Raw genomic sequence first — 26,303 nt, forward strand, 5'->3', positions numbered from 1 at the left:
TTATTGGTTCGATCGCGAGTACATATCGTAGAAACGGCAATGCCTATGTGTTAAAAACTTATACTATAACTATAAGTTGGGCCATGCAACCATTAAATTGTCAAATTATTTTAATACTGCGCCAGGTATGATAAAATCGATTAAATGATTTCATCGTGTACTATTATTTAAAGAAGTAATTAGTGCAATCTCCAAGGCTATAATATTATTTTACTTTACTTTATCTATATATGTAATTCCATATATAGTAAATGATCAATAATTATACGTTAGCTATTAATATAAACTGGTATACAGCTATCTCAACAAATATTCACGTGCGAGTGATGCTGTCTGATCAAGGCCTGCATTTCTTCAACTAAAGTCTTGGCTGCCACTCTAGGATTTGACGATTTTGATATACCGCGGCTAACAGAAATGATGATCCCTTTACCATCTTCTCTTAGCCCTAAAATTATTAGTTTCTTTACCATGTTTGATAACCTGAGACAAATCTCCCTGCTGGGCGCCAATTCCCGGAACCAAGAACCATGACGTAGATATCTTACGGGCGTTAATTATCGAATCTATTTTGGTGCTCCCGATGACAAATCCAATAGCTTCACCGACGGACTCCATTTGGTTGCCTTTACTGAGTAATTAACTTACACGATGAAAACCTATCCCCCTCTTGTATAATGTGCAAAAATAATTTATCATTGCCAACGGCTGCAGATTGTATGACATCAGCAGATGGGTTAGATGTTGATGCTAAAATGAATACTGAATTATAGGGTTTATTTGCAATGCTAGAAGTTACTGCAGATTTTAGAACATCTAATCCCATATACATGTTAACAGTAACAGCGTCTGCTTTTATATAGTCGAAGGTAAATTTCACGTAATGGTTCATTGTATTGCTGATATCCCCAAATTTACAATCTAAAATAACTGGTATATCACCAGAAATCCACTCTACAATATCCTTTAACGCCTAAATGAATAGTTGTAACTACTTTTATGCCTTCAAAACCGAATTGAATAAAAAAGGCCAGGTTTGGCTTTACACATAGTAGAAACTCTTTGGTCTCATTTATCAAATATTGGCAGTAACAAATTAATTGAGTGACTATGTTATCATTCTGCGTTGGTTTATAGTTTTGTGTTTTACAAAACTCAACAATGTCATCTAGACATGGGTCCAAACCCAAACACAATAACGATTTATTAGAAATAAATCGGGATTCTATTTTTTGGAGAAATGGCATAATAAAGCATATGTGATAACTAAGCTAGTGTAATGGTTAAACATTATTAAATTCCCACAAACCTATTTATACTATATTGTGTTGTGTTCAAAATGTGAATCGTTGTATATTAAATTAAAAATTCCCATTAATATCTTATTAATGGGAAATTATGGAAGATGCTCAATATATCACATTGTGTCAAAGTGCACCAACTGCATTCATAACAACATTACTCTATCATTAGACAGTATTGATTAAATACTCATCCTAGATAATTATTTCCATGCATCTAAATAATTATTATTAGTATCCAGTATGTTCCCTTTTGACAAAATTTCCCCTTATAAACAGGATACAGCACTCAGAATTTTTATATCCACCATTGTATTGTTATATTCTGGAGTATATTTGCCGCTTTCTACCAATGTAAGTACAATCATTAATGTAGTTATTTAGTAACCAACATTTAAAATTTGGGCTGGTTTTTGTAAATTTTGCTGGCCAAAAAATTGATTCATGGAAAGGTAGCGTTAATAAAATTTGTTACCAAGTAATAATCCATTTTATTTAGAATGATAAAACGTATAACAATTACATAGATTGCAACCATGCATATTTGTTCTATTTACTAGGTGCTATTGTGGGTCTGCTTTCAATTAGTTAACTTTCATAGTTGTAAAAACTATAATTGTAAACTTTGCAAACTGCGTGTATATTGCAATACAACCTCATCCAGAACTAAATCCGCGCGCATATATTATCTTGAATCGTAAATGCAGGGTAACTCTATGTTGATAATTTAGAGAATATCACTAATTTGCATTATAACCTGCATTATCTTATGGTCCATATACTTGATGATTATTAAGTGGTACAAACAGTAATCCAATTATTTATACAGTGAATTAGAATTCACTGTACACATTTACGTCGAATCATTGATGCTAGCGATCATGTACTCAATAATTATCCTGTTCGACAGGTAAATAAATAAGTGACTTAGGGATTTGGAAATTGTGAAAATTATAATTGAAATGGACAGATTGAGGTGGGAAAAATCAGATGTGGTTAATGTCAATTGGGCAAGGGAGGATAATTTCAACTACCAATTTCCCACTCCACAACAGTTGATGAATTGAAAAGATTTGAATGTAGTAAAATTTGTTTTTATAATCACAATATATAATCAAAGAAAATTGTGAAGAAACCCAGTGACACAATTTGATGCTGCACTCTATATTTACATTCCATATAATTGAAAATTTTTATGCATGCAAATGTAGAAATATTGAAATGTAATGAAAAAATTCGCCATTCGTATAATAATTTTAGTAACTGTTCCGCTAAACATTAGTTTACCAATTGCCAATAATCATTAGTAATCTCAGTAAACCTATCGACTAACAATGACTCATATTTAAATATAAATGAGGTAAGGCCATGAATTATTCTAGGAACTATTATATACTGATAAAACTAGTTTATACAAAAGTGTAACTATGCTACATTGTAAAACAAAATTATGTGATTGATTAATGAACAATATATTTTCATTGTCAATAGTCATCAATAATCCGATCTGTCTTCACATCCTTCAAAACTAGTCCCTTTTTAGAGGCCACAATCCACCGTTTTCCCGGGAATGGTTGTGTTCGTGTCCTTTCGGGCATTTCTAATTCCTCTAGATGCGATACTATTGCACTTGGATTTTCTTTGAGTAACTTCTTGTATTGATTGCGATAATTATTCAGTAGTTCCAAGTTCAAACATAACCAATCGGTGGATTGTTTCTGACTCGCTTTTTGAAGATAAAGCTCGGGCATTGAAGTAGTCAGGTAAAAGGGCATAAATGCCATATCTGTAACAAATTGCATCCTAGTTTTATATCTAGAATTGCAGTTGAAATAAAGACGTTCCAGAGATATTGGAAAGTGCCACAAGTTGCCATCGTTGGTTATGCGAAGGGAGTATTTTGGGGAGTGGCCTAAAAATACTTTGGGTTTTGTGGGCCAATAAGATGAAGCGATATTTTCATTACTAATCTGCGCTTCATCATACGATTGTTGGACAGCATTCAACAATTCCTTACCCGATATGTTTTGATTGACAATTGTGGCATTAGGATTCAAACATTGCGACATTTGATATGGAATTAGTGAATGCTCTTTCCACCGCATCAAGTGAGATTGTGACACACCTGAAATGCAAAATTCTCTTATCGTATCTTGGGTGACTACAAAAGCCGGATTAGATCCATCATTAATGGACTCATTTAAACCTTTAGTATCCATGGGTTTGATATTTAAAGCATCAGATAGTACTTTTTCCACAAATAATGCCTCTGCTGTACTAAGCGTTGCAATACTGGCGAGAAACATGTAATTATCGTCATAACAATCGTCTTCGCAGACATGAATCACATCCATATTGCACCATTCCTTATAAATATTCCATAAAATCGGTTCATGGGCGTATCTTCTTACTTTATTCATCAGTTTATTATTTAATATAATTGAATGATGCGTGAGCCTAGATAATATTGGATTATCAATCTCCAATTGTTCATAACGCTTAGAGTTTAGGTATACAAGAGGGAAACCCATGGCTTTAGGTAAGATTATTAGAGATCTTTGACCTCTCTTTTCCAACAAACCTCTCACAACTTCCACTTGGAAGCTGCTGAATGGGAGTTTTTTACCTCTCAAGTGTAACCCTATGTTTGCCCCGTCCAGGATGTAAGTGTAAGGTTTTTTCATGACATGGGCACGGTATAGTCTGGTATAGAAGATGGAAAGGGAAGGTATTTCGGTTCGATTGTATCTAAATTATTTATGGTTTTTATTTTATGTATAAATAATTTAACATTTCATATTCAGATTCAAAGTATACTATCTAATTCCATTTAAATAACACGTTATAAATGCAAAAGATATATGTAATGACATAATATTGCGATAGAATAATTTATAGCAATTATTTTTGCATTATTAGTATTCATGAATAATATCAACCATAATCCGAACAATTCCGAACCCCCCGAATATAATGCGGTTCACTTCTCCAGTGACAATCCATGTTGACACACAGTAAACATTTTCACCTTTTTTTTATTTTGATTGACTATACTATTGCCTTATATAAAGTGATAACCATACAAAAGTATTAAAATAGTAAATACCTTTCAAAGCTTATATACACTGATTATCAACCAACTATACATTTACGTTAAATAAAGAGCAAATCATTAAGATACTAGCATATTATAACTAGAAAAATTGGATAATCTTTAGATAATTGCGTTGTTACGATTTAGTTGTTGACCAGTTTTTGATAAAATTTGAAAATTGAGACATAGTTATAACAGTACTTATTAATTGGTAATAGGGGCCATATGTATGTAATGTGATTGAAAAGTTATCGTTAAAATTTTTCAAAAAGATATATTTCAGACAGAGTATAAATTAAAATATAATTATATGGGATAATAGCATTATAAATACGATGAGGGTTATTCGGGGAGGGGGTTAGAGTCGTTACCCTTCCTTTATGTAATAATATACAAATAATATTTATACATTAAGTATATTTATTTATATTTGTGTTAATGTGTAAATGAAGGTATTTAATGGGCTGTGACATACCTATAAGTGTCTTGCAACCATTTGGTAAAAATACTAAATCTAGACTCTGGTTCAATTATATCACATCCAATAACAATTGGGCAAGTTGAACATCTTCCACAGTCATTATCTGATTCTACACTGGATATTCGTGATATAAGCTCGTCTGAGTTAGGTGGTTTGAGTAGTTTAAATATGTTATCAAGCCAAATTGCGGTATCAAGATTTAGCATTTTATCTGAAAATTTTAGCCTCTGCCATCTTTCCAAGACATATTTGATGCCATTTTCCAATTCAATAAAGGCATTATCCACTATTTTATCAGTTTCACTATCAGTGCACGTGATGTTCATTTGAGATGCCCAGCGTTTAACCAGGGTTAGAATAGCAAAAGCAGAAATCTCAGGGGATACAGGTACTTTAAATATTTCCATATCCTCAAATAATCTCTGCATTAATGCCTGATTGTTGATTTGTTCATTATTTGCCAATTCTCTAAACAATCTTATGTAAGTTCTATGCTTAGGCACTATGCCACTATCTCTTAATTTGTTAAGCCATTCAATAGTCTTATCTAGATTGCCTACTCTTAAATATGATCCTGTCAAAGAAATAAACCCAATTTCAGTCATTTCTATGCCTACACTAGTGATCTTATTCGCCAGATATTCTAGCAGATCGCAATCTCCAAGCTTATCTATCTCCATAAACAAATACGATGCCATGTTTGTCAGCTTATATGGAATAAGCTTCAAATCCTCTTTAGTTACTTGATCAAGTTGCGATATGAAGGATTCGAATACGGTTTTGGAATCGCCGTATGAAAGAGCTGTTTTTGAACGCAAGAAAGCTTCATCGAATTTTTTAATCCGTTCAGATTGTTCCTGGCTGAATTTAGCCCGCGCAATAAATCTGCTGTAATTATTTGGCCGATACTGATCATTTAGGTTAATGTAATTACACTCATGAGGGTTGCACTTAAAAGAGTTACAAAACTTAATGCTTGTAATAAATGAGTGTGCGATGCATGTATATGTAAATATCGTTATTAAATGATCTATACCCATGCGAATTGTCACTCATGTTGGATCGAATGATGCAGATTATATATACCCATACACAAGTAGGGCATAGTATGTGGCATCTAACCAGTGATATTAATTGTATATCATCAGTTTTTGATTTATAGTTAAAATATATTCCTAATAACACTCATTTATACACATTCCATTGATTTATAACTTTGATACTAGTTAATAATGGAATCTCACATACTCATATTGTTCTTATTATAATTTTATTTGCGAATATATTTATTTAATACAATCGAAACACGAATTGCATGGAAACTAGCGCCGAGGTGTACGAATGGACTAGGGATTTTTTGAATACGAAAAATCCACTCGTATCTTCCTGCCATCACGATCACAAACAAGTAATTCATAGTATACTTAGGAAATAGATTTGTACAACAAGCCATTTGAGGCCAAAATCGAGGCAGCTCAATACTTCAGGAACAAGGGCAATGAGTTATATAAAACAAATGATTTTAAGAACGCCGCCGCGACGTATACAAAAGGCTTGCTACAGCTAGATTACACTTTCCCTAAAACAGACCAAGAAATTGAAATTTTTGATAAGTAAGTCACCTTAAACTTCACATTATTATTTGTAAAGGGAACTTTGTTAAATAGATTGAGAGGAGAGCTTAATGCCAACGCTGCAATGACTGCTATAAAGATGGAATCCTATCAATCAGCATTACATCATTGTAATCAGGTATAATCATTTAGCGTATTTATTTCTGAAAAAATTAACCCAAAATTTCTAAAGCCATTAATTTAGGTATTATGTGACAATCCAAACAATGTGAAAGTGTTGTACCGAAAGGGGATTGCATTATCAAAATTAAATAGACAAAAGGAAGCCAAGGAGGTAATAATTGTATCAGATAGATACTCACAAACGCTTTAAAAATAGATCCAGAAAATTCAGCAATTAGACACACATTGAGTGGGTTGAATAAATTTTAGATATATAGTTATAGTGACAATTACCATTGTGGTGCTGTAAGATGACTATAACCTTGAATATAAAGGTTAATTCTGAGACAAATTTTACGGTAGAGGCTGAACCTTCCTTTACTGTAAAGGAATTAAAGATATTATGTGAATCACAATCGAATATTGAGGCGCAAAATCAACGCTTAATTTGTAAGGGTAAGCGCCCACGCATATATACTAATTTTCGATTGAACAAATAGTTCACTGTATCAACACTATTGTCATTTTTATTTATACCAACTTTACTGTGCTTGTAACATGAATTACTTAGGCAAGCTTTTGAAGGATACAGACATTCTTTCCGATGTAGGGGCAGTTGATGGTGCCACGGTTTACCTGGTTCGTAGCCAAGTCAACAAAACGCAATCAGCTGCTCCTAAGCAAAATACTGTCCCTCAACCCACATTACAGACTACAAATCAACCTGCTGGTCAAACACAAACGTCTGGACTTGGATTTCAACAACAAGGGTTTCAGCAAGGATTTTCTGGATCTCAGCAACCAGGATTTCAAGCTAACCCCTTCCAAAGCATGCTTGCTGGTGGATTTCCCAATTTAGATCCCACTCAAATGATGGAGATTTTGAATAGTCCAATGGCACAGGAAGCTATGCAGAGATTGAGCCAGAATCCAGAAGTTTTGAGGAATATTTTGCAGAACTCATCTTTGATGACTCCCATGCTTGTAAGAATAATATTTAAAGTTGTTTTAAAAACCTTAAATATATTTTGAAATATTTATACTGTTCGACAAAATCACCATGATGTTATATTAACATATTCTACTTTTTTGCTTTGATAATTAAATGGTTAAACATTTTTACCTATAAAGATTTACAACATATTAATAATGTTTAAATTTAATTATCTTATTATTACGAATTATTTACCAACTCTTTTCGGGATACTTTGTTCTATTCAAAGTTACTGATATACATACATATAATATTGAAAATGCATTTGTTTCAGCTGTTTTGGATTTAAATTCTACATTTTTATCCATATTCATTATATTATGGCGTTTTATTTAAATCCAGTCAGATGCATATATATCATATTAATACGCAATAATGATGATTTGTTTAATATTTCTTAAAAAATTATTGAAAATTTATTTATTTCAACTCATTATTAACCGGTATCACTAAAACTCTCTTCAATCCTATTTATATTCACTAGTTTATCCAACGTTGTTTGACCATATAACGTAGGAACAAAATCCTATGCTATCAGAAATGCTATCAAACCCGGAATTGATGAGAAGTATGTTGAGACCCGAGGTTTTACAAGCCGGATTGCAAATGCACCAAGCCATGCAGCAGCAGCAACAACAACAACCTGGGACTCAAACCAATCCAATAGGTTCACAAAATCCAGACTTCAGCAACATGATGAGGCAAATGATGAATGTATTTCAGCAAAATCCATCTGTTGCACAGCCCACAGCACCACAGGTATATACCGACCCGAGGCCTCCGGCTGAAAGGTATGTTTAAATCCTTTTTACTAAAATTTGAATTTTTTGTTAATAAAAAAATATAATATACAAGATCTAACATAGATTTGCAACTCAGCTACAGGCATTGGCTGAGATGGGATTCATTGACACTGAAAAAAATATCACTGCACTTATTGCGACCAATGGCGATCTCAACGCTACAGTGACCAGGCTGCTTGAATCCAATTTTTGAAGAGGAACTTGTACAACTCATCTTTGCTATTCACAATCATTAGATTGGCAAAAATTCTTTTCTATGCAACTAACGCCACAAAATAAATTATTTATATCTAAGAACTAAAAGTATTAGACACAAATGTCGCGACTTTAAATAAATTATTATACATTGGTATATGTGCAACAAACAAATATTTCACATCGTTTTCTGTTTAATCTGCGCCTTGTGATATTGTTGTGCCAATAAAGTGGCGAAGATTGCAAAAATACAGATCCACTGTACAGCACTAATTTTGTGTCCAAAGAAGTAAATTGACACCAACGTGGTTACTGCCTTGCGCATGGTTGTTATTGTGCAAGTATATAGACTACCAAATTCGTTAATAGAAAGATATATAAAAAATTGCCCAATCGACGCCGATACTGTATAGTAGAACACATTCGTTCTAAGTTGTGGGTTGCTCATCACAATATTAAAGGCTTCAATTCCTCCATAATACAGTGAAATTGTTAGCGTATATAAGAAAGAAATGGCATTCATAACAAACATCATAGTTATCGGATCTATATTACACCATGATAGGATCTCTTCTTGGCTGGGTCCAGTGTATGAGTCAAATATTAGTGATATAAAACATAATCCAATGCCCAAAACTGTCTGTTCGTTACTTTTACTAGTGAATGTTTTAAATATATTGAAGCAGATTAATGATACTGTGATGATTATGACCATAATATAGTCAAAGAATTTATATTTCTTCCCAAATATGAGATAAGAACCCAAAACGATCGGTACCATTTTAGCAGATTTGACCAAAACCTGAGTAGGAAAGGTTATATGCTTTAGCGCCAGTGTTGAAGATATAGCGGCGCCAGTGAGTGATAGTGAAGTTAAGGATAGTTTGCATACCGCTTTTTTGTTTAAGGGCCCAAAAAAATTGCGGCTGTAATGTTTGTCTTTATTCATGGCCATAGAATAAAAGTGTAATTTGTGGTATATATGTTGAATGAGTAAAACAGTTGAACTAGATATTACATTGCAAAGACAAAGTAAGGAGTTGAGGAAGAAGGGGATTGAAACATTATTATCCGCCTTAATAATTAAGAAGGGGATCTTCTCTTGATAATAACCGCTAGTAACATAACATAAGTAAATGCCAGAGATTATGAAAATTGCTTTGGCGATCCTAGAAAATTTTTCCTTTACTCTCTGTACATTTGAGTCTTTTACAAATCTAGTTGCCTCATTAAACAAGTCAAATAGTTTGGGATTATTGGCGGCAGAAGTTACCATAACAAAGTATTTATACATATAAAATTTTATATATGTAAGTAACAATGTTGTGTTATTGCTAGAGAGTTTAGTAGGTACACCCTACACATGAACTACTCACTCTTACTACTTAGTATCATATTAGTATGTGTCGCCAGGACCAACCGTTTTGAGCACAAAATTTTTTGTTCAAATGGAAATTTGTTCAAAAGATCGCATAGGTTTGGATTCCTTCCCACCGCGTCCATTATCAGGCATTTCCTGAATGCAATTTACGATGCAAATGTATACATCCTATTTGATTTTTGTGTATAAATATTTACGTATATTGTGCTAAATTTTTTAGTTAAATTGCGATAATAATTTCTAGGTGGAGCAATATATCAAGGACTTGAACATACTGTTGGAATCTAGGAAAGAGGGCATAAGATTCTTGATGGCTATGAAACTGGACGAAACATTCTCCAAACCATCGTCTGTCGATGGAGATTTCACTCCTTTACACAGCAATAAAGCCTGTTTACCTGAATGCTTTTCACCAGATCCGAATGAAAGTGAATTACTTATACATTTACTAGTTGAAAGGGTCCATTATAGGGATTACCAAGGTAAAGGTGAAGGTAGGCAAAATTTAAATTGACATATCACTATTAGATAGTGTTTATAAAATTCTACAATATTACACTAAAAATTTTAACAGTTACTATTACTAATAACATTATTTTTAATGATATTATTAATATTTACGTATTTTGTATAATTTCAAATGTAATTTGTTAGTAATGATTAGAACTTCACACTTAAACTATTTAAAAAATTTGCATATTTATGCATTTATTCTATGTTTATTATAAAAATTAATAATAAATTCTAAAATATTATTATTCATTTGAAATAAATAGGTCTGGAGAGAGTGACGATTGGCGTTCTTGACTTTCGTGCCCCCGATGGCTTCATCTTCCTCCCACCCTGGATGTTCAGCTCCCTCAACATCAAGTATTACATGGCATATTTAGGGAAAGAGATATAGTAAGGGTACACAAAACACGATTGTCAGATGCTATATCAGTACGGCTTAGGCCCACTAGCGGTTCAATTTTTTCAGTTGAAGACCAAAAATCTTTTCTGGAGAAACGACTTAAATATTACTCAAATCTCACAAAGAACACCACAATTTCGATTTTGGACCAGAATAGCAACAATGTTTTCAACTTCAAAGTGGTCAATATTGCTACTGGTATAGCCGTATTAATGCAGAAAACAAAGAAAATGTAGAGGCCGCTTCAATACAAGATGTGGATGTAGCTGTGGATTTGCTGCCGGTGCAATTCAATTCAGTCTAATTGCATTATAACACAACAATAACCACTCCACTCTCGTTATTTAATATATATTATTATTTCATTATTACTTATGTTAATATTTATATTTGATTATCAATTACTAATTAATATTATTTATTAACTAAAAAGATACAATAAACGGCAAACAGCAATAAATAGTGTGTATAAGATTGAGTAACAATTTATTGTAACTTTAATGAATTATAGATGTTACAATTTTGACAATGCAGCCACCAATCCATTCTTATCAGCGCCGACGATCTAAATATACGAAACTTACCCTATTGATTTCCTTTATTTTGGAATCGTTTCCACCAAAAATGATAAATGTTGGTAAGCTGTGGGCGCGTAGCCTTTCTGATATTGAAGGAACAGTGTCTACATCGACATAAGCAAATGTAGCGCTGTAACGACGGCTTAACTCCTGAAATTAATTGTATTGTTGATAATTTTAAGAAACCAGTGTGATGTATTATTCACATGATATACTCATAAAATATACAGCATACATAATGTACAATATACAATATACAATATATATTATGTACTACTGACCTGAAAAAAAGGCTTCATAGATCTACAAGGGCCACACCAAGAAGCGCCTATCATTAGAACTAGGTTTTTGAGATTAATCCCAGAGTCAATAACTTTTCCGCTCAAAGTTTGCCCTATTCCAGAAAAAGGAGCTCTCCTACTTGATGATAGTAAGGAATCAAACTGGGATTCACTGGTGATATTGGACTAGGTAAGCAATAACTAACAACAGAAGGCGATATGTTTGAATTTTGTCTGGATGTAGGAGATTTATAGCCAGAACTCGACGCGTTTGACATATTGGGTGTATTTGGGTCGTATAATCCGATTATTAGTGTGAAAAAAAAATTCCATATATGACCCAATACCCAATTGAGATGGATTTCTAGCATAATAACAGCACCATAATTAATCCGATAAATGCGTTATTATTTAGATAAAAATTACCATAATTTCCAAAAAAACAACACCAATAATTGCGTTTCATTAAACAAATTTTGTTACACATACAAGTACTTTTAGGTTGGACTATTGATAATGACAAATGGTGGCATTCAACAGGATGGCTAAAGAATAAAGTATGGCAGAATTGACAGAGAAATTAGCTAAATATGCAGAATTGTACATAATCTGATATTTTAAATCTCTTGAATGATTGTCATTTGTCGTAGCTTATTTGTTCTTTATGTGCGCAAAGGAATATCCAACCCGTTCACATTATACTGCAGATGCCAAGACACTTCCGCTGTAAATTACACCTCTTGTATATTGTAAGCTGTTGTAACTGCCTACTGTTAATTGCACCTTTACGGCGCTCCCTAATGAACTGAATAGCATCCAGGGGCTGCATTCCGTATTCAATTAAAGCAATAGATGCTAATACTGGTGCGCGTCCAAGTCCTGCCACACAATGTACAGCTACAGCTCCACCATCTTTTGTTGTTTCGCTTACAATTTGAAGCCATCGCGAAATAACATTTGTTGGAGGAAACTCGCCATCATTGAAGATCAATTCCTCCACCTTTATTCCGTGATTCTTCACTTCTAGATCTGAATAGGTTGATTCACAAGTTCTAACCAACCATTTGACTGAAAACTCTTTCATTTTATTGATATAGTGATCTAGAGTCGATGGAGACGGTGCGTCAAGGATCATAATCTTCAAATTCCCGTGTTGGATCTTAGTAGGTCTATTTAATATCACATTGGTCTTCATAGTTTTATTTACACGCACATTTACATTCCTAGTGTAACTATTTGTGGCAGTGGCTGTAGTTGACATTATGATTTATAATTTTATTGCATGACCAACAATATTTACACATGCATGTAATATTGTTGTCAATATACCTTTGAAAAACCACTTGATTATATTTTAGTGTATATATTTTAAAGCCAATTGTATAAATACTATGAATAAATGTATGTATGTTTGTGTTACTTGGATGTGATATTATATATATGCATTAACAAATAAATGTTTTTATGTTATAATATTAATTAATTATTGATATGATTGAAACAATACAATCCCAATGAATGCATTAAGTAGTTTCAGAGCAATTCCTTAAAATTTTCAGTGAATAATACGATATATGCGTGATCACAATGTATGCTTGATACTAAATTTTACATAAAAAATTATGTACTTTAAGAGGCTTAGCTGCCTTTTTGAATAACTTTAAGGTTTGTTACCGTCCTCTAATATATTAATTAATAATATCTCAAATTTCTAGATGAAAATCTTGAATAATTTCTAAGCATTGGTACATGGAGAAGTGATTGGCAATGCTCCATTACCATCAGAAACAGTTCACATTGCTGAACAAAAATTTGCCTCCAATAAATAAACTATGAGGTTATAGTGTTATTGTGTCGCAATATATCGCATGTGATTATGCGATATGGTAACAATATATTAATTTGATATGTAATAGATTAGCTTGAATGGGTTAATTCAGAGCTTATACAAGTATTATTTATACTTCAATTGCAATATATAGATGGATCAAGCCAGGTATATGTTAGAATGAAATGCTTACGAACTGCCTCGTAAATCCAAGAAATGTTTTGAGGACTAAAGTCAAATGACAACATAAGTTTGGTTTTAATAGATATTTCTTTAATTCTTTGGCGCTCACAAATGGATTGGTAAGCGTTAAACACTAAAGTATTTAATATGCAATTTGTATCTGTAGTGCAATAAGGACTCCCCATTTCTTAAGTACACATCTACGAGCTATTTAGAGGAATGTGTCACTTCGTGTGAATTTTGAAATATATAATTTCAAATAATTCCGATTGTTTAAAAGATCTGTTTTTTACATTGAATTGCTAACTAACACATTTAACTTATATCTGCGTTTCTATGGTGAACGATTATTACTGCGACCAGCTATTTCAGTTTGTGAATATGCATTGTCGTACATGTACAAAATTATAGTATTTTCTGATGTTTTTAAGCAATAAATTGATTTTGAACCCGAATTTTGAAGTCATATTCCAAAAATCTAGTTTATATAAACAGATTCAGCGACATTGCCCATTACACTACATTCATTATTCTTATTTTAATAAATTCACCCCTGCTCTGCATTTAACCCACTTAAATCCTCATTTGCATATATTGCATTATATGCAACATATCTTTCCTGCCATATCAGTCAATACTAGCCTATCTATTGCTACTGTTCCTATTGATATTGCTAGCACGGGTGCAACGGGAGAATCATTTAATCGAATAGACGGGTTCAGGCATTATTTGGATATATACACTGGTACCGACTGGTTGTGTATGAATAAAAGGAGGAAGTTGGCCCGAAAGAAGAGGCTGAGGAGATTGGGCGAAAGAGTCAGTCTCAGGTATAGATGATGGATCGATTTGTATTGTACAAAGACCACAATGAAATACAAACCAATACGTTGCTGTATGAGTTGCTTAAAAACCCCCCAAGTTAGTTTGCTATAATTTAGTATCCAAACTCTCGTTTTCAGACTTTAAAACATTCGTTTTCTACACACTTCCATTCTTACAGACTCTGTCGGAGATTGTTATTTTTTTGAGAATTTTCTATTCAATCTACCACACTCAAGTTATTCCAGAGTATAATCCAGTTTATTTAGTGGGTTGCGACTAATATTGCCATTTATAATATTATGTTTTTCAACACTTTTACTGTTCATTAATCGATCAGGACAAGGTATATTTTCAGTTATTTAGGACTGAATGAGGTTTGTCGCTTGATGATAGTGGTCATAATTTCAATTGAAATTCTGCAGTCAATAATTGGCAATTTGATATCGTCTGTGAGTGACGATACAATCTATGCCGTCAGCGTGTTTTTGATAATTATTAAAATGGCAAGCTGCGGCAAAATGGGCAATTCAACTATCTCTTTAAATTCTGGAATGATTGCCTCGATATTATTGGCTACTAGGCTCCAACATTCGGAAAAGGTTCGTGGCGTTTTGATCATACTATATTAAAAATTTTGTAAATGCAGTTACAATATTGTTGGTTAATGTAGGTCGCAGTAATGCTTCATTCGTCAATGATGTAATTAACAAAATGATTCAGTGTGCTTGCATCATTTTCCTGGGTGCAAAAATATTTCACGGAACATCATAAATGGACGTATGAATACATTTTCACCGCATCTCTTACAATTATCGCACTTATCGCGTCCATTGGTACACCATTTTTACTTCCATATTTATTATTGTATGTCAATCTTTATGCAATTGATTTGGGGGAAATATTTTTATTACAATTTTTTAATATAAATTTCTTTTAAAAAATTCATCCAGAATTATAACCTCAACAGTAATTGTACCCTTGTGTATATACAAGGGCCTAAGTCCCAATAGGTATGTAAGTACTAACCCCAGACGCATACCATCTTATCATTACTCGGTACCTCATGAGTTGAACTGATCCCCTATTATCAGACAACTGGCGTCATGTTGTGGCAGTAATAATTGTGTAATTTAGCCTAGTAACTATAGATCTAGGGAGAAAGGATTGGTGTGATATTGTTAGGCGCATTGTCGACTCCTCGCGTGATTATACGGTTGAGACCAAGGGTGATAGCATCTCAGTGTATGAATGTATTTATTTAGGAAAATTTGTGCGGATTCTCTAAAAACACTCAGACTTCGAGTTAACGCATTTTATGAGACCACATATTTGGTAGCCACAATGCTGGAGACACTTAGTGACTCTTGAAAATTATTTTTTAATTTTCAATTAAAAAATTAATGGTGTAAATTATTTGCCCTATAGCATTTTCCCATTAGGCATCTCATCTCTTTAAGGTTATATTGCCCTATAGCATAATACATCACTGTGTCCAACTGTGACTAAACCGGTATCGTCTTATTGACTGTGGTGGATTGGTGGTCCATCTCGGATACACCCCTAGTTACATAAACCTTCAGCTTTTCCCACTCATTGTTTAGGCTTTCCACTAAATCCATGATTTCTGTAAACAACTTGTCCAATCTTTTAACTGTGAAATATACCATTGCCCTGGTGGCTGCATCGTTAAAATACACCTCTCCCTGAGGTATATACTTCTTGGTCAATTTCATAGTACCTCTTTTGTACTCGAATAATATTATTTCAAAGTGGTAACCCATGGAAGTGATTATAGAGTAGTTGGCAAACATTTTATTAACGAAGTCGTTGAACCTAACGTTTACTTCTTGAGAAAATGAATGTAAATCGTAGTTTCTCGCATCATACAGATCTCTAGTAATATCAACAACTGCAGCTTTTAGTTTGGATACCCTAAAATTTACAATATGATCCAATTCCTTGGCATAAGCAAGATTGTCGGTGTAGCCGGAGTATGATTGGTACTCTCCTAGCACTGGCAAATAATCCATATACCCTCGATTACACATCGCGCCGTTTACTGAGATCAAAACAAGCATATATAACCAATTATTCATAATTATTTTTCAAGTGAAATGTCTGGGAAAATTGAATCAAGATCTACAAATTGGCTAGGTAGAAACTTTGCGTATAGAACTTGCAATTGCTGGATTAATTATTAGAAATCAACAATTGTTGATTAAATGGCTTAATTTGACTGATTAAATCTAAAATGTGTAAAATGTATTAGATGGTTCGTAAAAAATTATTATACAGATAACTCACATTGTTAAAATGTAAGATTTGAAGTTATTATTCAACTTCAAAAGGACAGGTAAAATAATATTCCAAACCCGATTGTTGAAATGGAGTAGATACCAGCAGAATCGATGTATTTAGAAATTAGTCCATCCTTTTTGAGTGTCGGTAAATTAATCAAATTAATTTGCACTCTAGACTTGGTTTTGTTGATCGATTTGTAGACTTTATCAACACGATCTGAAATGATATTGGCTACATTTGCATAGACAATAGCACTGCATAAGTTGAACTTTGCAATTTCAGTTGTCTTCCCATTAAAATGGTTGTAACTATTGGAAGCAAAGAGACGGTATACACTAGAATCGTAAGTTAGTGTTTTTAGTAAGTGCAGCTGTGTTAATTCACTCGTAACATATACATAATCTTTAGCCAATGCGTCTAGGAAACGCTGGTATTGGTATGGATAAGTAAGTCCAACCTCTAGGTTTTTGCTTTCATCCCTAAGCTTTAGTAGTATTTCACTCAACTCTCTTTCAATTGCTGTATTTTGCAGCGTTTCCATATCATAGCTTACTCGCGTGACATTTAGGGGTACATTTGGTAGATCTTGTGGTTTTATGGTGTAATTCTTTGAGGCTATTTTATATATATCGTTTACACAAGCGAACCTATTAGGGAAATTTCGTTCAAATATCCCAGAACCCAAGGCAGTTTTTACTAATAGCGATAAAAACAGGATTATCATGTTTACTTTTGAATAGTTAGTTTCCTCTCTAGATCTATTACCTATTTCTCTGATACATCTCACAACATTTCATTTTCTATCATTATACCACTTATTTATCTATAATATACTAATTAAAATGGATTATCCATTTTATACATCTTGTTTAATCTACATTTATATGTAAACTTATTCATTATGTAGGTAACTACACTGAATACAAAATTTAAGTAGGTCCGTTACTATATATTTGAATAATAATTGTTAATTTTGATGTGGATACATTTAATTAATATGATTTTAGAATAACTATATTATGTGAGTTTTTTAGAAAATATTAATTACTTAGTTTCTAGTAATTATATACTGGGGTGGAAGGCTATCAATCATTGCAAATGATTTATTTACCCCAAACAGGCTAACACTTATATTATATAAGTTGTTATAGCTAATTTGTGCTTATTTTTTACTTGCCCTCTTCTAAAATCGTTTACTTGTCTTATGTTTCAATCATTTAGAGAGTTGCAAATGATTAAATTTAAATAGTTGAGTTAGGCATGTGGGCTGGAATTAGTGCATCTTTCAGAACGTTTTACCTCGCTAGAAAGGCGGGATTCAAAGCTCTTAAACCTATACAACAAGAGATATTCAAGTTTCTAGCGGGGGAACGACCAAGTAAACCACTTTACAAAAGAGATTTCATAGCTTCCAGAATATATGCAAATCAATTACTAGTAGAAGCAGGGTTTAGACCATTCTATCCAACACATAATAGCATATCAACTAGTGATAAAATTTCAGCTGAGTATTCCGCGGATCCTGCCCATATTACTGATGGTTTAAATACAAATAATATTATTGACAATGCCACCAATGAAAAAGCAGTTAAAAGTAAGCAATAACTCATTAAATGAATTAATTAACTGTGATAACCTAGATTTGGGCATTATTGGCATTCCAGGCACTGGTAAAACAGTAGGAGTTCTCATAGCATTATCTGAGATTATCAATGGAGAAAGGACTAATAATGAAATCGATGTCAAAAGTAGCAGACCTAAAATCTATGTCGGTGGTGACAAACGGCAGGAATCTAGGTTTAAGCGATTCATGATATCCAGGGCAACTCGTGTTAGTAGAAATAATACACTTCTATTACCTCATACAATTATCTTGTGTCCTAGCAGGGAAACATGTTTATCCATCTATAACCAAGCGCAAAATTTCGAATTACAATCTCTCATCATAGCAGGCGGATATGGGTATAAAAGAAGATCTTCTTCAGTTGGCTTAATTAGTAACATTAGGGGTAGGATGAGTAAAGGATTTGTGTTTCTTGGCGAAAATGCCGATGTAATAATAGGAACTCCTGAGATGATTGTACGGTTATTGTTTGATAAAATGCAAAGTTATGAAGTTGATCTTGCTGCATTGAGGTGTTTAGTATTGTTTGAGGCACACATTTTATTGGATGGCAAAGATCTTTTGAAGATTAATCAAATCTTTGAGATGTTCAGAAATTATTTCACACAAATGCCAAGAATATACATAACTAGTGTGACCAAAACATCAGCAATTGTAGATTTTTCACAGAAAAATTTGCAACCAATCCACTGGATAATTGATCAATCTAAGATTGGCCATAAACAATCATTTATTTCATTATCAGGACAAGATAGATTGTCAAGATTACTGCAGCAGAATTTTATTGGAAAATTGATCGTATTCTGTAATACTGTAAAGTCATGTCAGTTCGTGTACAACGTTTTATCTGAAAAGGGTATTAAAACATATTTATTACATGGCGAAAAGAGCTATCGCGAGCGTACCAAAGGATTGTACAGTTTCACACAAATTAAAAATGGAGTATTAGTGACTACAGATGTATTTGCAAGGGGGTATAAATTGGGGAAAATTGATGGATTTATCTCATTTGATTTTCCCAGTAATATCGCAAATTATTTATCGCGTTTGAGCGTCTTGTGTAGGAGTGGAGGATGGGCTAGTACATTTTTCGCAAAAAAGCACACAGGCCTAATCAGGCAAATTGCGGAGATTAGTGATAAAGATTTAATGGAGTTTCAAAATTCCGGGCCCATATATCCAGTGGCAGCCAGTAAACCCAAGTACACCGCTACGATCAAAACAGTGAATAGGCATGTAACTTCTCCATCGAAAAAATTAAGACTCAAGAAGATGTATTATAAGTAATTGATCTGATGATTTAGGAATAAGATAATGAAAAATGTCCTGTTTTTGAGGAGTAGGAAGCTACTAGGGAAGAAACAATTGATGCCAAGGTATAACAGTACTATTATACAGAATGCCGGATCAGATAATTGAAAATTTTGATAGCCAAGAGATTATAAGTATGCAAAGATCCAAGGATGGGTTTGTTCAAATATTTCCAAAGAGAAGATCAAATATGTATATTAGGAGGCGCCAAACTATATTGTAATCAAGATATTGAATTATATTTAATAATTTAGACCAACTATATCGACATTTAAGCTGTACAATAGGAAGACATGTGACATAATCTAATTTATCATGAAGTTAAATTTTATTATTATGTAGTGATATCTTCTCTCTTATACGATGAAGTGGGTTATGTTCCGCGTTCATGGCAAGGTTCAACATGTATTTTTTAGGCGAGATACCAAGCTGCTGGCAGATAGTTTGGGACTATTTGGCCATGTAAAAAATGAATCAGATGGATCAGTGTCTGGCAAAGTTGGAGGCCATGATAACTTGGTGGATCAGTTTCTTGAAGTCATAAAAACGGGCGTTAACGACAAGGCTAAGGTGCATAGTTTCGAAACGACAGAAATTACACAGGAATACGATACGCCTAGCAATATTAAAACTTTTGAAATACTAAAATGACACAGCACAACAAAGCTAGTGTACAATTGAGGATATTAAATGTCTCAAATTATAGCGACATTTAGTCGTCTATATGAATAATACTTATATTCTCTAATTCATGCAAAAGATCGTAAAACATCGACTTGCCATCGTATCTGAATCGGGAGAGGATTTGCCGCAGGGAATGTGGTAAGGGGCCTGAGGTAGATAATAGCATCGAATTATTTCGACCAGTGACTATAGAGTAATTGAGTATTTGTAAATTGTCAAGGTCTACCTTTGATACGTTAATTTTTACTATTATTTTTCTTCTTTTATGTTTAAAGCCAGCCAGATTCATTGTGCCTATATGTACGCCATCTATATAACCAATATTTTACCTAATGTTGACAGATTTCCCGCCTTAGTGTCAAGAAATACACGGCAAGGTGTTCCTGCTTCATCATATTTACTGATAGAATTATCTCGCCAAACGAGCCAAAAAGGGTTATATCCGCCCATGTATTCGGCATTTCTCGCTAAAAATACTAGAGAATCATATTCTACATTTTGTGAGTTTTCCGTAAGTTCGTAAACTCGTTGCAAATCTGCCACGCTAGTATGGTGATAGTCTACACATTGAAATATGGAATCAGCGGATTCTTGTATTCTATATTAACCATTCTGATGATAATGTAATGTATCAACTAGGTTAATCCATTAATCATATTTAAAATACTATCTACCTGGACTTTATAAAAAACAGTCTGCAGTCGGCGGGAGATGATGCCATTAAAATTCCATTATAAAATAGTACATCGCAGACGTAAAACTTATTTTTTTGTACCACAACATCCAGTAGTGTGGGTCCTTTGCATAAATCAGTGTTAAAATTATATCTTAGTATTCCTCCCTTATCAAATGCCCTAACGACAAAATTCTTGATCTGTACTATCAAGCGTTTGCCACTAGGTCTGGGAAAGAACACAGAATCTGAAATCATTTGTGATTCCTCTACAACAGTATTTTTGGTACCTAGTAGAAACTCTGGTATTACTAACAACTTGAAAAAGTAATTTGTAGGTAACGGTATGATAGTAACATTCAAATTGCTATGTGGTTGTTGATCATTTTTATCACTAGTATGCAGTTCCATTAATCTGATAAATTCCTCCCTCTTCTTACCAACTATTGATTGACGTAGTGTGCGTAAAAATTGTATTCGCTTATTCCTAGAAGATTTTAGGACTTCAGTTGAGTCGGAGAAAGGGTGAGTGGAAGCATATCGCTCGTGTAAACGTTCATTTGAATACATGGCAGAGAATTCAGAAACTTATAACGTTCATTGCATTTTTAAAATTGTAGTGTAAATAATCCATAATACTAAATATGATGTGATGTGTGGATGTGATTCTATTATGACTTGGGGGGGGGGGGTTATGAGGGTGTTTTAAAGCATTAATATTAATAAATCTTACTAAATAATATATGACGACCTAGGTGAGTAAATGAAATAATGATATAATGAGATAAGTGACATAACAAGTCAACGTACGATGCAGAAAGTGTAGATAAGATCGTTGTTTAGTATTTAAAAATGATCCATGAAAATGGATTTGCGCAAAAATATGAAAGGATGACAAAGTAATTCATGCATAGAATACAAAATTTAGACAAATAGACTAAATAACTAATACATGTATTATTAAAAGTATATAATATATACAACTTTTGTCAATATGCAGTAAATAAATGTGATTTTTGGTAGGCAAATTGTGACCATATAACGAATGTATTGAGAGATGATGGTCGAAAGTGACAAATAATGGATTGTGAGAGTAAAATGTAAATTGCCCTATATAATTGCACTGTAATGTATGAAGGCGGTAATTCGGATGAGTCATCACTAGACTCGTTGTCTGAGCACGGGGAAAACAAATCTTTGGATGATAGATCCATAAGTTTTGGTGTGGACACTGAGTATTTATATGAGCGAGAGGTTAAAGTAAATAGTATGGAGGATAGGCATAGGTATGATATTTATTTTTACCATAAATGGATTTTGATTAAACGCCCAAATGTCACAACTGATTTGAATTTATGGATTGACCGGGAGACATGTGAATGTAAGGAATGTTATGGATCTCCAGCGTCTCCAGGCGAATGTCCAATAATTAGGGAATGTGCATATGCAATTCTTGGTGTATTACGAATTTCCCTGTCGACATACCTAGTAATAGTTACCCAGGAAACATTTGTCACGACGATAAATTTGCCGGGAAGACATAAAATAAGCGTTTATATGATTGCATCTGCTGTCTGTTTAGCAATCTCACCCATGGGAGTGGGAGCAGTGGATGAATACATTGTTCCATCGCCAGGAGCAATAAAAAAGTCAATTGGAACTGCTACAAATTGGATTTCACAACATTTTAAATTAGGTTTGGATAGGGATTCAACTGGATCAGAGGATTATCGCAGTGAAATTAAGCGACAGATACTTTTAGTTGAAAGGTTGCTTGAGAATGGCTTTTATTACTCTATTAACGAAGATTTGGGGGTTAAATTTCAGGATCTATATACGCATGAAACTTACAAATTCAACAGTTGTACAACTGCAAGCTCTAACTTGTACAATACCTCCAAATGTAATGTCAATCATGACACTGGTTCTGCTGCAGATACAGATGATGAATTGTTTGATTTTATGAAAAACTGTAATAAAAACGTCCCTGAAAATAATGATCCATACAAAAATGACAACAATAATAAATCGGATACCGCATCTAGTAGGCTAGATTCCAATGCGGCTAGTGATGTTAAATTTCAGAAAAAATTGTTTGAAAAGCATTGTAAATGTGTATGGTCCAGCTCTGGGAATGATTCCTTCAAGTGGAATCTCAATATGGGCATAGGCTTTCCTTGCTGCTGGCTAACCAGTGTGATACAGGGTTATTATGCTAGTCAAACAACGCTTACGCCACAGGGAGAATTGACTTTGATACTTATCGGCCGTAGGTCTATCTACAAACCGGGTACAAGAATCACATGTAGAGGAATAGACGATAAGGGTCATGTGGCAAATTTTGTAGAGACAGAATTGGCAGTAATTCTACCCAATGGTCACTTATCATCTGTTGTTATGTGCAGAGGTTCGGTGCCAATTTTCTGGGAGCAAACCGGTGTAATGTCGTCTCCAAATGTAACACATTGTGTTGAGATGCTAAAGCGTCCATTTCTGACTCATTTTAGTGAGTTGTGCAGCCAATATGGTGATATTTTATGTGTAAACTTGCTAAATGACAGGTGGGAGCTTTGTCTCACTGAAGCGTATTCTAATGTTCTCCAATGTGTAAACAGAAGGTTTTTACTTAATCAGTTTGGAGGTGGCGATGCTATTAATGATAAATCAAGTGAGAGGGTCAATTTGTTTGATTTACCTGAATCAACATCTAATTCTAACACTGGCATTGGTATTGGGACTAATAATAAATTTGGTGTTGACGTTAATAATTTAGAAAGTGATGGAATGAATGATGGTCAGAAAAATTCACCTGTTGAAGAATTGCAGTGTTTGATATCATATCCCTTTACCGGAGATCTCTCTGAATGCTCTATTTCTTTAATAAATTACAATTTCGCTTCCAATGTAAACATTTTTAACAACGCCGTTGATCTGATTGAATACATAACTACAATGTTGGTAACGTTTATGGACGACCACCAACAATTAATGGTGGACAATAAAGGTAAAGTATTGACCAAGCAAAAGGGTTGTATTAGGGTTAATTGTTTGGATTGTTTAGATCGTACTAATGCCTTTCAGTGGTGTTACGGATGGGTTTGGTTGATAAGGATACTTGAATCAATTCCGCTTACAGGTAACTATATTGATTTTAAGAGCAGATACATTCTTTTTAAAACTAATATATATATTTACATATTTCATATAGGTTATACCAACACTGACATAACCATTAACGATGCAAGAAACGCGTCGAGGCCCCTAAAATTGCCCGAGATATACAAGGTTTTTTGGAGCGAATATGGCGATGCAATAAGCCTTTTTTACGCCGGAACTGCTTCTACCTATTCATCGTATATATTACAAGGGTCAAATAACATTTCTGTCGCGTTTAACGTTGCTCGTACATACATCGAACGCATCAGGAGTCATATGCTGGAAGATCAGCAGCGTTCGGAGGCTATGGAGCTTATCTTGGCTAAACATCAACATAAAGAGATAGTGACTAAATGTATGGAAGATGTTATTTTATCGGAACATGCGGACGATGAATCGGCCAGTTTGAAGATCTGGTGTGGGACGTGGAATATCGCCGGAATGCGCATGCAGGAGTGCGATGACTTGCAAGATTGGCTGAACTATGGCACTCCACGTTGTGATATTTACGCCTTTTTCATTCAAGAACTTGTAAGTTATACCAGATTTTAATGCAACCTAGTGATAACAATTGCATTTAGTTTTATAATTATAATATCTAAATATTTGAACTTTTATAAGTATAAAACTATAATATTTGTATAAGATTATATATTTTCAAGTTTATATTAAATCTATATTAATAATGTAATGGTGATATATTTTGAATATGGGCATTAAACAAGTGCGGATATATACATTTCATAGATATCATCTGTATGCATTCACTATGTTTGTGGCTATTGTTTGATATGCGATTATAAAATATTGCAAATTATTGTGTTTCGATCCTGTTCCACCTACGTTTGTTTGAATGTGTCTACTCTCCGCTGCATGTGCACAAGAAGCGAGTATATTTTTAATGTAATATTTTAAAATATTTTTTGAAACAAATTTAATCATTAAAAAATTGAGCTAACTTTTATTGATACAGGTTGAGCTGACTACTTTCCGCGTGTTAACCAATTGGACTGACCCAACCAAGGAGCATATGTTGGAAGAGCGGTTTAAGTCAGTCCTAAAGGGATTTCGCATATCTTACCTGAAAATACGCTCAATATCGCTATTAGGATTGTGCCTTGTTATATACGTTAAATCATCCCTTGTTGACTCTATTACTAGTAAGTGCTATGATATTTAGACGTTGACGTAAGTAGCATAAAGACTGGGTTGAATGGTAACTATGGGAACAAAGGAGCGGTTGCTGTCAGGATGAGGTTGAACTCACATAATTTGTCATTTGTTAACGTTCATTTACCTCCAGGTTAGTAATTTTTGTCTGATTTTATTGTGTTGTTAACCAAAGTTCCCTTTCTTCATTTGTATTTGTATTTGTATTTGTTTATTGCGATCATATTTGCTTATATATAGGCCGTTCAAATTCTAATGAGAGGTTGGAGCAAATGGATTTTATCATCCATAACATATTTCAGGATAACAAGCCAGCTTACAGATTATTGGATAGGGACTTGGTGTTTATTGGCGGTGACTTCAACTTTAGACTGCAGATTCCCCACGATGATATCCTCAAGTACTTGTGTAAACTAAATCTTTCAACACTTCTGGAACATGACGAATTTGTCAATCACAAGAAAAACGGCGTTTCCCCATTCAACTTCATGAATGAACAAGAAATTACCTTTCAACCTAGCTATAAGTTCAAGAAGAACTCGCCCTTCTACGATCTACGTAGATCCCCTGCTTGGTGTGATCGAATCCTTTTCTTCAGCCCTATCAAGCAACAAATAACGCCACTTAGCTATAAGAGGCATGAAAGATATTGCTCCAGTGATCACAAACCCATTTCGGCCATTTTCCAAGTTGCCTAATGTAATTTACCAATACTAGCTTTCATTTTAAATCTGGTAAAGATAATTTAAATCTTTAAATGAATGCATCATTGATGCCAACAGATATATTTC

The 26,303-nt window shown here is 33.7% G+C and overlaps 17 protein-coding genes across 17 annotated transcripts; 9 read left to right on the plus strand and 8 right to left on the minus strand.

Moving 5' to 3' along the window:
- BMR1_03g01630 (orotidine-5'-phosphate decarboxylase) lies at positions 303-1,247 on the minus strand (the record flags this gene model as incomplete). Its single annotated transcript, XM_012793482.1, has 4 exons — positions 303-448; positions 471-626; positions 649-973; positions 996-1,247. The coding sequence occupies 4 exons, from the start codon at positions 1,245-1,247 to the stop codon at positions 303-305; spliced, it is 879 nt and encodes a 292-aa protein (XP_012648936.1).
- Positions 1,545-2,368, plus strand: BMR1_03g01631 (hypothetical protein; the record flags this gene model as incomplete). The annotated part of the gene is made up of 7 exons (XM_021481953.1): positions 1,545-1,655; positions 1,678-1,779; positions 1,801-1,869; positions 1,890-2,009; positions 2,033-2,109; positions 2,131-2,211; positions 2,233-2,368. The coding sequence occupies 7 exons, from the start codon at positions 1,545-1,547 to the stop codon at positions 2,366-2,368; spliced, it is 696 nt and encodes a 231-aa protein (XP_021338530.1).
- On the minus strand, positions 2,786-5,916 carry BMR1_03g01635 (conserved Plasmodium protein, unknown function; the record flags this gene model as incomplete). The annotated part of the gene is made up of 2 exons (XM_012793483.1): positions 2,786-4,049; positions 4,871-5,916. 2 exons carry the CDS (start codon positions 5,914-5,916, stop codon positions 2,786-2,788), a joined length of 2,310 nt encoding a protein of 769 aa, XP_012648937.1.
- BMR1_03g01640 (Hsp70/Hsp90 co-chaperone CNS1) lies at positions 6,192-6,882 on the plus strand (the record flags this gene model as incomplete). Its single annotated transcript, XM_012793484.1, has 5 exons — positions 6,192-6,284; positions 6,305-6,489; positions 6,544-6,628; positions 6,695-6,784; positions 6,805-6,882. The coding sequence occupies 5 exons, from the start codon at positions 6,192-6,194 to the stop codon at positions 6,880-6,882; spliced, it is 531 nt and encodes a 176-aa protein (XP_012648938.1).
- A 41-nt stretch (positions 6,883-6,923) lies between these two features.
- Positions 6,924-8,602, plus strand: BMR1_03g01645 (ubiquilin; the record flags this gene model as incomplete). Its single annotated transcript, XM_012793485.1, has 4 exons — positions 6,924-7,068; positions 7,184-7,596; positions 8,123-8,397; positions 8,473-8,602. 4 exons carry the CDS (start codon positions 6,924-6,926, stop codon positions 8,600-8,602), a joined length of 963 nt encoding a protein of 320 aa, XP_012648939.1.
- BMR1_03g01650 (UAA transporter family) lies at positions 8,783-9,898 on the minus strand (the record flags this gene model as incomplete). Its single annotated transcript, XM_012793486.1, has 1 exon — positions 8,783-9,898. The coding sequence occupies one exon, from the start codon at positions 9,896-9,898 to the stop codon at positions 8,783-8,785; it is 1,116 nt and encodes a 371-aa protein (XP_012648940.1).
- On the plus strand, positions 9,968-11,202 carry BMR1_03g01655 (ubiquitin fusion degradation protein 1 (UFD1); the record flags this gene model as incomplete). Its single annotated transcript, XM_021481955.1, has 5 exons — positions 9,968-10,144; positions 10,230-10,479; positions 10,762-10,855; positions 10,876-11,096; positions 11,117-11,202. 5 exons carry the CDS (start codon positions 9,968-9,970, stop codon positions 11,200-11,202), a joined length of 828 nt encoding a protein of 275 aa, XP_021338531.1.
- Positions 11,413-12,035, minus strand: BMR1_03g01656 (protein-tyrosine phosphatase; the record flags this gene model as incomplete). Its single annotated transcript, XM_012793488.2, is given in 4 exon segments — positions 11,413-11,463; positions 11,483-11,626; positions 11,758-11,943; positions 11,964-12,035. The coding sequence occupies 4 exon segments, from the start codon at positions 12,033-12,035 to the stop codon at positions 11,413-11,415; spliced, it is 453 nt and encodes a 150-aa protein (XP_012648942.2).
- A 413-nt stretch (positions 12,036-12,448) lies between these two features.
- On the minus strand, positions 12,449-13,018 carry BMR1_03g01657 (Probable protein tyrosine phosphatase type IVA A; the record flags this gene model as incomplete). Its single annotated transcript, XM_021481956.1, has 1 exon — positions 12,449-13,018. One exon carries the CDS (start codon positions 13,016-13,018, stop codon positions 12,449-12,451), a length of 570 nt encoding a protein of 189 aa, XP_021338532.1.
- Positions 14,605-15,551, plus strand: BMR1_03g01658 (hypothetical protein; the record flags this gene model as incomplete). Its single annotated transcript, XM_021481957.1, has 7 exons — positions 14,605-14,689; positions 14,710-14,839; positions 14,860-14,936; positions 14,957-15,192; positions 15,264-15,292; positions 15,314-15,426; positions 15,544-15,551. The coding sequence occupies 7 exons, from the start codon at positions 14,605-14,607 to the stop codon at positions 15,549-15,551; spliced, it is 678 nt and encodes a 225-aa protein (XP_021338533.1).
- Positions 15,552-15,696: 145 nt separating this feature from the next.
- Positions 15,697-15,961, plus strand: BMR1_03g01659 (hypothetical protein; the record flags this gene model as incomplete). Its single annotated transcript, XM_021481958.1, has 3 exons — positions 15,697-15,707; positions 15,728-15,835; positions 15,856-15,961. The coding sequence occupies 3 exons, from the start codon at positions 15,697-15,699 to the stop codon at positions 15,959-15,961; spliced, it is 225 nt and encodes a 74-aa protein (XP_021338534.1).
- A 134-nt stretch (positions 15,962-16,095) lies between these two features.
- Positions 16,096-16,623, minus strand: BMR1_03g01680 (hypothetical protein; the record flags this gene model as incomplete). Its single annotated transcript, XM_012793492.1, has 1 exon — positions 16,096-16,623. The coding sequence occupies one exon, from the start codon at positions 16,621-16,623 to the stop codon at positions 16,096-16,098; it is 528 nt and encodes a 175-aa protein (XP_012648946.1).
- Positions 16,624-16,934: 311 nt separating this feature from the next.
- BMR1_03g01685 (BmGPI14, Conserved protein (piroplasmida)) lies at positions 16,935-17,618 on the minus strand (the record flags this gene model as incomplete). Its single annotated transcript, XM_012793493.1, has 1 exon — positions 16,935-17,618. One exon carries the CDS (start codon positions 17,616-17,618, stop codon positions 16,935-16,937), a length of 684 nt encoding a protein of 227 aa, XP_012648947.1.
- A 536-nt stretch (positions 17,619-18,154) lies between these two features.
- BMR1_03g01690 (DEAD-box ATP-dependent RNA helicase 39) lies at positions 18,155-20,052 on the plus strand (the record flags this gene model as incomplete). The annotated part of the gene is made up of 4 exons (XM_012793494.1): positions 18,155-18,488; positions 18,535-19,801; positions 19,823-19,894; positions 19,917-20,052. 4 exons carry the CDS (start codon positions 18,155-18,157, stop codon positions 20,050-20,052), a joined length of 1,809 nt encoding a protein of 602 aa, XP_012648948.1.
- Positions 20,053-20,192: 140 nt separating this feature from the next.
- Positions 20,193-20,480, plus strand: BMR1_03g01695 (acylphosphatase; the record flags this gene model as incomplete). Its single annotated transcript, XM_012793495.1, has 1 exon — positions 20,193-20,480. The coding sequence occupies one exon, from the start codon at positions 20,193-20,195 to the stop codon at positions 20,478-20,480; it is 288 nt and encodes a 95-aa protein (XP_012648949.1).
- Positions 20,481-20,541: 61 nt separating this feature from the next.
- Positions 20,542-21,756, minus strand: BMR1_03g01700 (snurportin-1; the record flags this gene model as incomplete). Its single annotated transcript, XM_012793496.1, has 3 exons — positions 20,542-20,822; positions 20,843-21,111; positions 21,188-21,756. The coding sequence occupies 3 exons, from the start codon at positions 21,754-21,756 to the stop codon at positions 20,542-20,544; spliced, it is 1,119 nt and encodes a 372-aa protein (XP_012648950.1).
- On the plus strand, positions 22,315-26,210 carry BMR1_03g01705 (inositol-1,4,5-trisphosphate 5-phosphatase; the record flags this gene model as incomplete). The annotated part of the gene is made up of 5 exons (XM_021481960.1): positions 22,315-24,322; positions 24,395-24,873; positions 25,316-25,502; positions 25,523-25,645; positions 25,753-26,210. The coding sequence occupies 5 exons, from the start codon at positions 22,315-22,317 to the stop codon at positions 26,208-26,210; spliced, it is 3,255 nt and encodes a 1,084-aa protein (XP_021338535.1).
- Positions 26,211-26,303: the final 93 nt, after the last annotated feature.

This window comes from Babesia microti, chromosome III, assembly GCF_000691945.2.
Source record: "Babesia microti strain RI chromosome III, complete genome".
In the NCBI taxonomy this organism is placed as follows: domain Eukaryota; phylum Apicomplexa; class Aconoidasida; order Piroplasmida; family Babesiidae; genus Babesia; species Babesia microti.